The sequence below is a fragment of the Blennius ocellaris genome, assembly GCF_963422515.1.
Source record: "Blennius ocellaris genome assembly, chromosome: 13".
Classification (NCBI taxonomy): domain Eukaryota; kingdom Metazoa; phylum Chordata; class Actinopteri; order Blenniiformes; family Blenniidae; genus Blennius; species Blennius ocellaris.
In genome coordinates this window covers 2966133-2979277 of record NC_137662.1, presented here as the reverse complement: position 1 = coordinate 2979277, position 13145 = coordinate 2966133, and the positions used below count along the sequence as shown (strand labels likewise).

The 13145-nt window shown below is 44.4% G+C and overlaps 1 protein-coding gene across 1 annotated transcript in view; it reads left to right on the top strand.

Moving 5' to 3' along the window:
- LOC308138288 (attractin-like protein 1) overlaps positions 1–13145 on the top strand; it is a gene marked incomplete at its 5' end in the record, with an annotated part of 332365 nt that overhangs the window by 27950 nt on the left and 291270 nt on the right. The window contains 4 exons of the mRNA XM_080507370.1: positions 3331–3414; positions 5090–5203; positions 7150–7278; positions 10863–11071. Of these exons, the coding sequence (XP_080363496.1) occupies positions 3331–3414; positions 5090–5203; positions 7150–7278; positions 10863–11071 (536 nt within the window). The remainder of the gene's footprint in view (positions 1–3330; positions 3415–5089; positions 5204–7149; positions 7279–10862; positions 11072–13145) is intronic.

The following is a 13145-nucleotide window of genomic DNA, read 5'->3' as shown; positions in this document are numbered from 1 at the left end:
ATAGGATGAACCTTAAAATGTACTCTAAAATGAACGGGCAGCCAGTGCAGGGACCTTGAAATGGAGAGAGACGTGCAGACGCCGGCACGAGGACGTCGCGGTTCAACTGAGGGCGCGTTCGCTAACGCGTGTCATTGTGGGAGTGAATGGAAGCGGCGAAGTGCTGCATTGTTGCAGATGCACAAAGTAACAGTGAAGAACCCATTTCAGATGGCGAGCGATACCACAGTTGTTGAATTGACCTTATTTGCACACACCTTAAAGCGTGTTGGAGTTATTTTACTGGAAAGCTCTTTTTTTTTTTTTTTTTTTCCTGGAAGACTGAAAATGTTTCCTATTCTTTACTCTGGCTGTGTGCCAGAGTGAATACACAGCCTACAGTCACCCTGCAGCGTCAGATAATGAACACACACACACACACACACACACACACACACACACACACACACACACACACACACACACACACACACACACACACACACACACACACACACACACACACACACACACACACACACACACTGGCAGACAGTGACATACTGTCCAACCAGAGGCAGCCTGCGATGTCTTCCCTGCCTGTAATGTTAATATGCTTTGTCCTTTGTGTGTGTGTGTGTGTGTGTGTGTGTGTGTGTGTGTGTGTGTGTGTGTGTGTGTGTGTGTGTGTGTGTGTGTGTGTGTGTGTGTGTGTGTGTGTGTCACCTTCCCCTTCGGAGCGGGATTACTTTGATTGACAAGTGTGACTGCTGTTTACCACACACACACACACACACACACACACACACACACACACACACACACACACACACACACACACACACACACACACACACACACACACACGCTCGCATGCCATCATCGCGGTTATTACACTTGCCACATGAATATGTCATGTCGGGATCGCTATGGCAACGGCGGCGCCGCCTTACCTTGACATTAGTGGGATGTGGTGTTTTATCTGCGCGCAGGCGTTTTGCTACTCGTCCACCGACGGCCCCGAGACGCCGGCTAATCCTTCCTTTCTGCCAAAATAATAATCAGCGGCGTTTGTACGCGCGGCGATCCGACGTTACATCATCACTGTTGTGTTTGCGCTCGTTTTGCTGCTCGGCTCATCCTCTGAAGGTGTGTGACACCGAGACACCGGCAGTTTGCAGGTTTGTCTAAATGGGGAGAATTTGGTGTTAAGGCCTCAAAAAACGTAGCTGACCGTCGGGAACTGTTTTTGAAAGGGTCAGTAGAGCTCAGGTGGCACGAGTCAAAGGGAGAAACATTTAGGCCCTCTACATCTGCGTCCACCATGAAAACTTCTTCAGATTCTGCAGCTCCATCTGGAGCCATTATTTTGTTAAGTGACGTCTCGGGGTCGCCGGGTCGAGAGGTGATGACGTCATCGGTTTACCGTCTCAAAAAAGTTGTCCTCCAGTCGGGACACAGACCCTGATTGTGGGTTCTCAGTGCGACGTGGTGCCGCCACCTCAGACCAAAGCATCCTCTCAGCGCAGCCACACAAGTCTGCAGCGGACATATCGTAGCTTCACCGATGACGACTCACTTCACCCCCCGGTGGTCATAATGTTGTGGCTCATCCGTGTACATGGCATTCAAACGTTCCACCTGACCACACAGGGTCACGCCTTTTGTTATGTTACTAAGTCCTAACGTGACCCAGATTGACCCAATAGCTGAATAATCAAGTCTGTGTGTGTGTGTGTGTGTGTGTGTGTGTGTGTGTGTGTGTGTGTGTGTGGGTGGGGGGGTGACGTGCCTGACACCGCGAGTGTGAACAACGGCCGACTGCCGGGTGATAATAACGGCGTTGTAGTGTGAGCGTGGCCTGGAGGAGGTGAAGTGAGGTGAAGGAAAATGGTTGATTATTAAGAATGGAGGGAATGATGGCGAACACATCACGTCTCGTGAGGAGGAATAATGTGGGGATTCACGCCGGCGGCGAGAAAATCACCGACGTCCACTGTGGTGATTCATCAAATGGTTGGAAAAGCCCCAGTTAATAGATAATGTAGCTCAAGCAGTAATCGGATGAAATCAAGAGAAAAAGCCATTAGTGTGATGATAAAGTCCTGTAGCGCCTCCGTTTGTGTGTGAATGTGTGTGTGAACGTGTGTGTGAATGTGTGTGTGAATGGGTGAATGTGATTAACAGTGTGAAGCACTTTGGGGACTGCTGAAGTGGTGAAAAAGACGTACAGAAGTGAAATCCATTTCTGTCCGGCGCCCCCTGCTGCTCACTCCATGAATGCATGGAACCACAGCAAGAAGACATAAACTGTCCCTTTAATAATTCAACAAAGCTTTAACTGGAGTTTTTCAATTGTTTTCAACTTGTTAAAACGTGGAAATGATGTCTGCAGTGTATTTTCTCTTCTGTGCTTTATTTGAGGTTACCTCAATGGATTCTGGGTAAATGGAGATGTGTCTTTTCCAAAAGCTGCATCAGTCGCTCACTGAGTGGCGATTTTCCGTTTTTTTTGTTTTTGAAAAATTTAGAAAATGATAAAAAGGACACAATCTGCTGCAGCACTCAGCCAGGGACAGTGCAGTCCTTTTTATTTATCTAAGATTTCTTCTTATACTATTTTCATACAAAATGTTAACTCTTTCCTATTTATCTGCCGCTACAAGAAGTTTGATTGCAACCAACAAAGTTTCCTTGTTTATGCCAATAACAATAAAGTCGTTTTTTTACCCCCAGATTTCTGAAACTCTGGAGATGATGTAGTTCTCATGTTGGCCCACTAGTGGGTGCTGTTGTTTGTTTTTGTGACAAAACCACACACACAGGCAGCAGAGGTTTTTTTTTTTTTTTTTTTTTTTTTTAAAGTTGCGTCTCCAGCAGTTTAGAGCATCTTTGACACTTTCCTGTGTAATTTGACCTTAATCTTGTGGTGCTGTTCAGTTTTCCGAGCTTCCTGTTGGGGATCAGTTTCTTCTTCTTCTTTCCCAGATATACAGAAGTCCTTTCATTTGATTTGTAGAAAGGCAAACTGCCCATCATCTCTTCTGTTTATATATCTAAAAAAAAAAACACACAAACAAAAACAAAACACAACCATCCTCCATTGATAAGAACATGACACCCTGAGCCTGGGAGCCACGACTAAAGGTCCCATGCTGTGAGTGTTGAAGCTCCTGCAGCCGCGGAACAAAGAATCGCTTTGTTGTGTCGAGATCACGAGATGAGATTTGGACTGTTTTTTCATATGGAGACCAAAAAAAACAAACAAAAAAAACCCCTCCATAAACCCAGCGCCGCGCAATCTGATGCAGATCCTGAGATTGTTTTTTTTTGTTTTTGTCGTGGCTGCAGGTTAACAGACCTCTCAGGCTCCCTCACCGACGGCCCCGTCAACTACAAGTACAAGACCAAGTGCACCTGGCTGATCGAAGGATTGTGAGTCTTTCCAATCTCACACGCATCGCATGTTTATTTTTCCACCGCACTTCCACTCGGATTGTGTTTTGTTCCCGGCCCGAGGCCGCGGGATGAATGGAGCCTTATGAGCTGTGCGGAATAGAGGGAGTTTGTCTCTGCGGTCATTGTGAATGGACGCAGTGATAACTGCATGGTGGAACGCACTGTTTGTGAAAGGTACACAAATATTCCCCCGACACGACACCTCACACATTTTAATGGGGTCTGCGTCCTCATGGGGGGAGGGGGGAGGGGGGAGGGGGGGTGGGATGCTCATGATCTCCTTGGAAAGTATTAAAGGACAACTCGGGCACAGTCACACATTTGTGGTGTATTTTTAGCAGCATCTCTCTTTCTCTCTCTCTCTCTTTCTCTCTCCCTCTCTCTCTCTCTCTCTCTCTCTCTCTCCACTAATTTTATGCAGGTTTTGCCTCCAAAAGTTGTAACAACCACAAAACCGTAAACTGTAAAAATCTAATTTAATAAAAAAAAAAAAAAGAAAAAAAATTATTGCACATCGAGATCTCCATCTGTGGTACGAGATAATAAGTTCAAACTTGTAAGGAGCTATTGTTGGCGTTTATTTTCAATTGTGTCCCATCACTTTGAACATTCTATGATTTTCTCGGTCTGAGTCTTCAGGAGGGGTTCAGCTGTGACCCAGACTTCACCTTCACACCACAACGTTTCAAGTGAAAATGCGTCGTTGATGCGTTTCCATTTCAGAAAGGTGTCACCTGTGCTCTGCTCCTCAGCAAAGAAAAATCATTTGAGGTTTAAATTAAAAGGGGTCATGTTATGCAAAATCCACTTCCTGAAGGTTTTCCAGCAGTACTGATCGTCTCCACACCTGGACCGACGCCCCAGAAGAGAATAAAGAGTGTCCTCTCTCTCCCCGGCTTGTTCCAGGTTTTAAAAAGTGTGTTGCTCCAACCAGCCAATCAGAAATCAAACCCTATATAGTGTCATCGGGGGTTTAGCCAATCACAATCAAGGTAGGCTCCTCCCCTTTGACTCCTCCCACAATCAGGCAGCTCTGCTCTGGCACATGGCACCACGAGAGGAAGGACTTCCTCCTCTTCCCATAGATGGGCGTGTGTGTGGGCGGAGCCAGTCCAGCTCACACAGACACAGCAGATTCTGAATGCAGCTCCTAGGATCCAATATTCTAATGGAGGAGAATCAAGGAGGAGCTGGATTTGGAGAAAACTTTGAATACAAGGTTTTTGAACCAATGAGAGAATATGAAAATGTTGAAAAGCTGAATATCATGACTCCTTTAAATGTGATTTTGTCTCTATTTTAACAGTCTGGTCCCTCAGGATGAAGTTGGACCGCATGTGACCCCTGGACTAAAACATGTTTGACACCTCTGAGTTAGATAGTAGCTGTTTCTCAGCTTATAAACTCGAATATGTCTTCAATATGTGCAAATGGTTAAGTAAGAAACCGCTTCCAGGAGACTCACATTCAAAAGAGCACACTTCAAAAAGAGCCAGGTGTAGCAAGAAAAAGAAAAAAGGCTTCTACGCTGCACCTTGCCAAGAATCCCTCAAGAATCAATTCACGATCCGAACCGCCGGCTTTGCAGCGAAACGTGAGAATCCCGCAAAGCTTCTGTGTGATGTGTATCCCTGCGTTGTGTTTCCCCCAGTCCCAACGCGGCGCTCAGGCTGCGCTTCAATCACTTCGCCACGGAGTGCAGCTGGGACCACATGTACGTCTTTGACGGAGACTCCATCTACGCCCCGATGGTTGCTGTCTTCAGGTGAGCCGCCTGCCACTCTCACAGAGCCACTGTGTGTGTGTGTGTGTGTGTGTGTGTGTGTGTGTGTGTGTGTGTGTGTGTGTGTGTGTGTGTGTGTGTGTGTGTGTGTGTGTGTGAGTGAGAGGAAATATGGAAATGACTCAGGTAGCCTTTGGCGCCGCTTCAAAGGCCCCAATAAATTTGCAGTCGTGCAGTAAAACGTCGCCACGCTCAGCCAAACAATGGAGCCCGTAATTACCCTCCTACCACAATACGGTGATAACGGAAAAGAAAATATTGCAATTACGCACATTATCCCCAAATGCCACTTCTACCCCCCCTCCCCCCTCCCTCCCTCCACTGGAAGGAGAATCCACAGGCACGTGAGCGGCGGCCTTTCAGTCACTACAAATTCATAAAAAAAAAAAATAGACAATGCCAACAACAATTCAGCCGCCTCCCATTTATAATCCACCGCCGCCGTCATCCTGTCGAGAGGCGAGCCGCTCTCATCGAGTGTAAGAGTGTGTTCGCAGTTGGAGAGTCCAGGACTCCTTCACTTGGGAGGAGGGGGACGACAAATTTTCACACCCTCTTTTGGTTCGGGTGGCGTTCACGTTCACTCCAGAACCGAAACCGAAAGTCCCGCCGCTTTAGCGTGTGGTGGCTAAGCTCGTTAGCTCGTAGCTAACAGCCACAAACAACCGAGATATTTAATCTCCAGACCAGATCTCAGTGAGAGTCTTCCTCTCTACTTCTTCCTCACTGCTCCATGTCTGCCCGCCACATATTCTCTTCCTGCGTCTTAATTTGTCTGATTCGCACAGTTAGCTTTGTTAACATTTTCCACTACGTCACATAGTTTTTGTCCCTGAAGAGAACTGCGGTCCGGACCAAACGGGAATGTGAACACGCCTGAAGAGACACAAAAAAACAAACAGGAAGCTGCAAACCTCCACTGAGAAGCAACACAAAGAGAAATTAAAGCTGCGAGCAGCCGTGGGCGGGGCCTGGCGCCCCGGCACAGCGGGGGTCGGCCCAGTCAGGGCCCTGTTCCCAGCAGGTGGCGCTATGTTCGTTCGTTCTAGCCGTCCCCGTCTTATGCTACTGCTAGCACGTATTGCTAACATTAAGGTGTATGGTAAACGGCACATATCTTAATCAACGCGTAGGCTAATGCTAATTAGCACACATGCTAATGTTCCCACGAAGAGCACATGCTCGAGGTAACCAGGAAGTTGTACAGATGTTTTAAGCAGAAGCCTCTCCTCTGTCATTTAGTTGTATTTTGAAGCCAATGCCAAAATCTTATTTTGAAAGACTTCCTGTTGGATTTAGGTCATGAAATATCGGAGCGCGATTTTTAGGTCTTGATGAGACGAACAAGTGAGTTTTAGGTCAATCTGTACGACATTGCTACGGGCCGCGGTGGACATTGGTCATTTTAGTGATTGTAGGTGGCGCTAGAGAGCACATTTTGGCACTTTGGGGGTTAAGTTTTTGAATTTTCTGATAGTCTGCGCCACTCCTGATGAGAGTGTCACATTTGGGTGCAATGTCGCGCTGCGTCACGTGAATTAACCTCCAAAGAACACTTTCATTTTCCAGCTGATCCGAGATGTTCAATTTTCAAGTACTAAATACAGGCAATGAGTCAACTTCATAGTTTCAATTTAAAGGTCGTTATGGCTCTATTTTACAGTAACTATTGCATAACAAATCTCCCTTCAAATAATAATGAAGTGGACATTTATTACTTGGTTTATTTTAATATAAACATATCAAATGTTAAATTTTTATTGACATGAGCAACAAATTTGCTCCCATAAGTCTCATAATTTGTAGTGAGCGGGGAAACGTTCTCCTCTTTGATCAAAAAGCTCCAAAGTTCTGCTTTTAAACAGTAAAACAAAACAGACGTTCAAAACAATCTGCCTTGTTGTCCCGTTCTGTTTTTTCACCATCAGTGGTCTGGTGGTGTCGGCATCGAGCGGGAACGAGACCGTCCCGGAGGTGGTGACCAACTCTGGATACGCTCTGCTTCACTTCTTCAGCGACGCCGCCTACAACCTCACCGGGTTCAACATCGCGTACTCGTACGTTCACCTGCCTCCGCACCGCCCTGCTCCTTCTGCTGTTGTGGTGTGGCTTTTACCCTTGTGGTTTGTCTTTTGATGTTGTTTTGTGGCTTTTGTCTTGTGATGGCTTTTGTTGTTGGTTTGTGACTTTTGTTGTTGTTTTTTAGCTTTTGTCGTGTGATGGCTTTTGTTGTTGTGATGTTGCTTTTGTTGTAGCATTGTGACTTTTACCCTTGTGGTTTGACTTTTGTTGTTGATTTGTGACTTTTACCCTTGTGGTTTGACTTTTGTTGTTGGTTTGTGACTTTTACCCTTGTGGTTTGACTTTTGTTGTTGGTTTGTGACTTTTACCCTTGTGGTTTGACTTTTGTTATTGATTTGTGACTTTTACCCTTGTGGTTTGACTTTTGTTGTTGGTTTGTGACTTTTACCCTTGTGGTTTGACTTTTGTTGTTGGTTTGTGACTTTTACCCTTGTGGTTTGACTTTTGTTGTTGGTTTGTGACTTTTACCCTTGTGGTTTGACTTTTGTTATTGATTTGTGACTTTTACCCTAGTGGTTTGACTTTTGTTGTTGGTTTGTGACTTTTACCCTTGTGGTTTGGCTTTTATTGTTGGTTTGTGGCTTTTGTTGTTGTTTTGTGGCTTTTGTCGGGTGATGGCTTTTGTTGTTGTGATGTTGCTTTTGTTGTAGCATTGTGACTTTTACCCTTGTGGTTTGACTTTTGTTATTGATTTGTGACTTTTACCCTTGTGGTTTGACTTTTGTTGTTGATTTGTGACTTTTACCCTTGTGGTTTGACTTTTGTTATTGATTTGTGACTTTTACCCTTGTGGTTTGACTTTTGTCGTAGCATTTTGACTTTTACCCTTGTGGTTTGGCTTTTGTTGTTGTTTTGTGGCTTTTGTCGTGTGATGGCTTTTGTTGTTGTGATGTTGCTTTTGTCGTAGCATTGTGACTTTTACCATTGTGGTTTGGCTTTTGTTGTTGGTTTGTGACTTTTACCCTCGTGGTTTGGCTTTTGTTGTTGTGGCATTTGTCGTTGGGGATTTTGCTGTTGCGTTGAGGTTTTCTCCTTCAAACGTCGTAATCGACTGACCAACTCATCCAGTTCATCCTGAAACAAGTGAAACACACAAACACCTCCTGCAGAACAAAAGACGTCATGAACATCTTTTTTCCCCCACAAATAATCTTCAGACAGAAAAGAAGGTGACGTCTCAGCACAATGGAGACTGTTAATTGGCGCCATGGACGCCACGGCGGGGGCGTCACCACCTCTCTCACACACACACACACACACGCACACACACACACACACACACACACACACACACACACACACACACACACACACACACACACACACACACACACACACACACACACACACACACACACACACGTAGTGAGTGGAGATAAAGGTTGTCATGACGACCCCTGTCACAGAGTCGCAACCCGGCTATTTGTGCTAACAGAGAAATGATGTTCTGCCTCTCGTCCTCCACGTTCCTCTAATTCCTCCCATTCCTCAGAAAGACACAATCTAATCTTCAGAAGAGTCACAGTAACACGTGATTCTAACACTGAAAACATGCAATCATCTCTTTGTGTGTTTATCCTTTATCTCTTTATAAATGCTGCCTGGTTTCCTTCATCTCTAGTCCTCCTCCTCCTCCTCCTCTTCCTCTTCCTCTTCCTCCTCCTCTTCTTCCTCCTCCTCATCATCTTCTTCTTCCTCCTCCTCCTCCTCCTCCTCCTCTTGCTCCTCCTCCTTCTCCTCATCTTCTTCCGCCTCCTCCTCCTCCTCTTCCTCTTCCTCCTCCTCTTCTTCCTCCTCCTCCTCATCTTCCTCTTCTTCTTTCTCCTCCACCTCCTCCTCCTCTTCTTCTTCTTCCTCTTCCTCCTCCTCCTCTTCCTCTTCTTCTTTCTCCTCCTCCTCTCCTTCTCCTTCTCCTCCTCTTCCTCTTCTTCTTCCTCCTCCTCTTCTTCCTCCTCCTCCTCCTCCTCATCTTCTTCCTCCTCCTCCTCCTCCTCTTCTTCTTCCTCTTCCTCCTCCTCTTCCTCGTCCTCTTCATCTTCTTCTTCCTCCTCCTCCTCCTCATCTTCCTCTTCTTCTTTCTCCTCCTCCTCCTCCTCCTCCTCTTCTTCTTCCTCCTCCTCCTCCTCATCTTCCTCTTCTTCTTTCTCCTCCGCCTCCTCCTCCTCTTCTTCTTCTTCTTCTTCCTCCTCCTCCTCCTCTTCCTCTTCCTCTTCTTCTTTCTCCTCCTCCTCCTCATCTTCCTCTTCCTCTTCTTCTTTCTCCTCCTCCTCCTCCTCTTCCTCTTCCTCTTCTTCTTTCTCCTCCTCCTCCTCCTCTCCTTCTCCTCCTCTTTCTCTTCCTCTTCCTCTTCCTCCTCCTCTTCTTCCTCCTCCTCCTCCTCATCTTCCTCTTCTTCTTTCTCCTCCTCCTCCTCACTGCATCACCTTCAGTTGATTAGCTTAATGGCCCAGTGAAATGTAAAACACTACTTTGCAACAAACGATAGTTGGGTTCTACTTGTAAGGTTCCTCCGACTCTGCCCCACCACTGTTGTCACATAACAAAGTTATTTGAATTTTGAATCTCCAGCCGAGGAAGTCGGGGGAATCCTTCTTCTTCGTGGGCGTGACGTCAAGAGTTGTGCAGATCTCCATCTGTTGTGTTTACATTGGCTTGTTTCCTCTTAAATATCCAAGTTTTAACAGTGTTTTGAAGTTATAGTCGGCGTTTTATGAGCCTTGATGAAAGATTGAGCCTGGAAGAGACCGAGAGAGGAGGAAAGGAGCACAGGCAGTGGGAGCGGCTAGCCGTTAGCTCGCACGGCTAGCGGCTAACCGTTAACTCGGACGGCTAGTAAACGATCAAGTAATACCTGGACTCATCTTCGGTGATTCTGTGCAGTCGGAAAAGCTCTTCAACATGATCCAGGAAGCCGGTCGTTCTGACAAAAGTCAGGAGCCTCAAAGCCTCAAAGGTGAAAACTGGCGGCTGCTGAGGCGAGGAGACGAGGAGATGAGGAGAAGAGGAGACGAGGAGTCGAGGAGTCGAGGACGAATGGAGGACGAAGCGTCTTCTGCTTCCTCAAACATGTTCCAGACGGGGTCACCGATGGCAGAACGACCTTCTGTGTCTTCTTCATCAATCACTGGGTTTGAAATGATGATGATGATGAAATATGGTTAAATTCAGCCTCTTCGTCGTCAAAACTCTGATCCTCCATAATGTAAACACAACTTGGGCGTGTGCACAACCAGTGATGTCACTCTATTATTGTCAGAAGCTCCGCCCAGCAGCGGAAATACCAACGTTTATCGGCTATTTTCTCACAGATTGTCGTGTTTTAACATTTTACCCTTCGGCCAGTTAGCATGAAAAATGTCCCTAGAAGCGACAGCCAGGGTGTTTTGGAGGTCGAAGTTTCATTTCACTAGGACTTTAAATTTAACAAAACCAACACACACATGATATCGCGACATCGTGTGACGTTTCCGTGTTTGCAGCTTGTCATTAATGCCTGGTTTTGCTTTCCCTCCCGGGGTTTGTCCTCCTCCACCTCCTCTCCACCCCGTGTCTCCCGCAGGATAAACTCCTGCCCCAACAACTGCTCGGGTCACGGCCGCTGCGGCGCCGCCAACTCGGCCGCCGGCCGCGTTTACTGCGAGTGCGACAAGTACTGGAAGGGAGACGCCTGCGACATCCCGTACTGCGGGGGCAACTGTGGCAGCCCCGACCACGGCTACTGCGACCTGACCGGCGAGAAGCTGTGCGTCTGCAACGACAGCTGGCAAGGTGAGGCGGCGTGATGGCGGCGGCGTGACGGCGGCGGCTTCCCGCAGCGCCGCAGTTTTTCGATACGGGAAAATCTGGTGGTTTTAGGCTGTCAAAGTGGAAAAGAGTGTTTAATTTATGATTCCTACTATGGCAAAGTACTGTTGGGATTCAATTGAATCTTATTTGTGTTGCAAACCTGTAGAACCAGACTCAGAGGTGGAAACTTCACCATAGTAGGATTTGTATATTTATATATTTATTCCCCGGGGTCTCTGAGATGTCTTCGCTGGGTTTTTTTTTTTGTTTTTTGTTTTTTTTAATCGGCCTCAATTCAAGTCCAAATGAGCAAAAAAATGTAGATTAATTCCTCTTTTTTTAAACGTCTTCCTCCTGAAGAGCTTTGTGGAAACAGACCTTCTCTCCCCTGGAGCTGCTGTGAAGAAGAGGAGATGTTCATCATTTAGTGTTTTATAACGTCTTCATGATCCCATTAAACACGCATCTCCGAAGGATTTTTTGCACATGAGTGTCTGCAGATCGATAAAACTGCAATTAAATAAAATTAAGATTTTTATTTTAAAGTAGTATTTCATTATAAATGCAGTGAAACGTCACACTGAAGCACTTCTCAGATATTTAAACAGATCAGGATGTTTCAGATGTTAAAGATTTATATTTTCTCAAGTTCCAAATGCTTTTTCAGGTCTTTTCATTTAGATTCGTGTGCGCATGATAATTACAACAGAATAAACACAAACAAGGAAGAGCAGATTTCCCATGATGCTCGTCTTCAGCAGCGCCTGTTTAGGTTCATAATTAAGGAAAAAGAAATGAAGATGAGAGACTTTAAAACCACCGCAGCCTCATTCAATACCAGCTTGTCCCATTAAATACACAATATATATCTTTTTAATGTGTTTTTTTTTTTTTTTTTTAAGTAATTTCTTAATACAGCTCAGAGAAAGGAAATATTCCAGGTGAGGATGTGGAAATGATTTTACATTTATATATAATTTTTTTTAATTCATTCATTCATTTTTATTTTTATTTTTAAGAAAAGTAGATGTTCTTTTTAAATTCTGGTGCCTTTTTGTTCTTGGGCTCATTTGAAAGAAAAGTTTTCTTACTGATATTAACATTTAGAAAACTTTGAAATCAACAACCAGAGCCAATTCTACTATTACTATTAGCACTACTACAACAACAAATATATTAATAATAATAATAATAATAATAGTAATAATGTTGTTTTTACTACACTGAAAGTATTTCATCCATCAGAGAAGCGGTTTAAAGCATTTGAATTACATGGTGAAGCACTGACCTCTAGTGGACAAACGATGTAAATACAATGAAAACAGTCCACTTCGCTCCTTCTTTTTAAAAATATAGTATATGTTTAAAAACTTAAGAAAACAACAACAAACAAAAACGGTTTTAGATTTTTAAATATTTCCTATTTTTTAAAGAGCCTTATTTATATAATGTATATTTATGTTTAGTTATACATTTATAGAGTCACACTATTTCATTGACTCTTGAAAGATCTTGTAGAATGAAATTAAACTTCTTAATATATGTGGAAATCTCTACTGGAGCTTCAACTAAATATTTATTTATTATTATTAATGATTTAAATTGTGTTTATTACTGTTTGCTCTTAAATAGTTGACAGCGAAGGCTCTGCTACTGTGGGGGAAATGGTGCAAGTTTTCAAAAGAGTGGGGGATAAAAGGAAATAACTACAATACATGCAAGTTTATACAAACATTTGGTGATAATCCACTTTTGAAACCAACACAAATAAATGGATAAAAATTAAACATCAATGAAAGAATAGTTTTAGTTTCAACTGAACATGAACAAAAACAAAGTCCAGTCATGACGTTGACGTAGAAAGGCTTTCAGTTTTCCTCTTGTTTTACAGCTTTGCTCAACAGAATAGAAGGAACGTAGAATGTAAAGTTAAATATCAAATGAAATGGATGAATATCAAATAATAATATGTGACTTGTGGTTTGGAGCAAATCCTGCATGTAGATTTTGTGTTTTCAGGGTAAAAAGAAGTAGTGCAGTGCAAATACAATCAGAT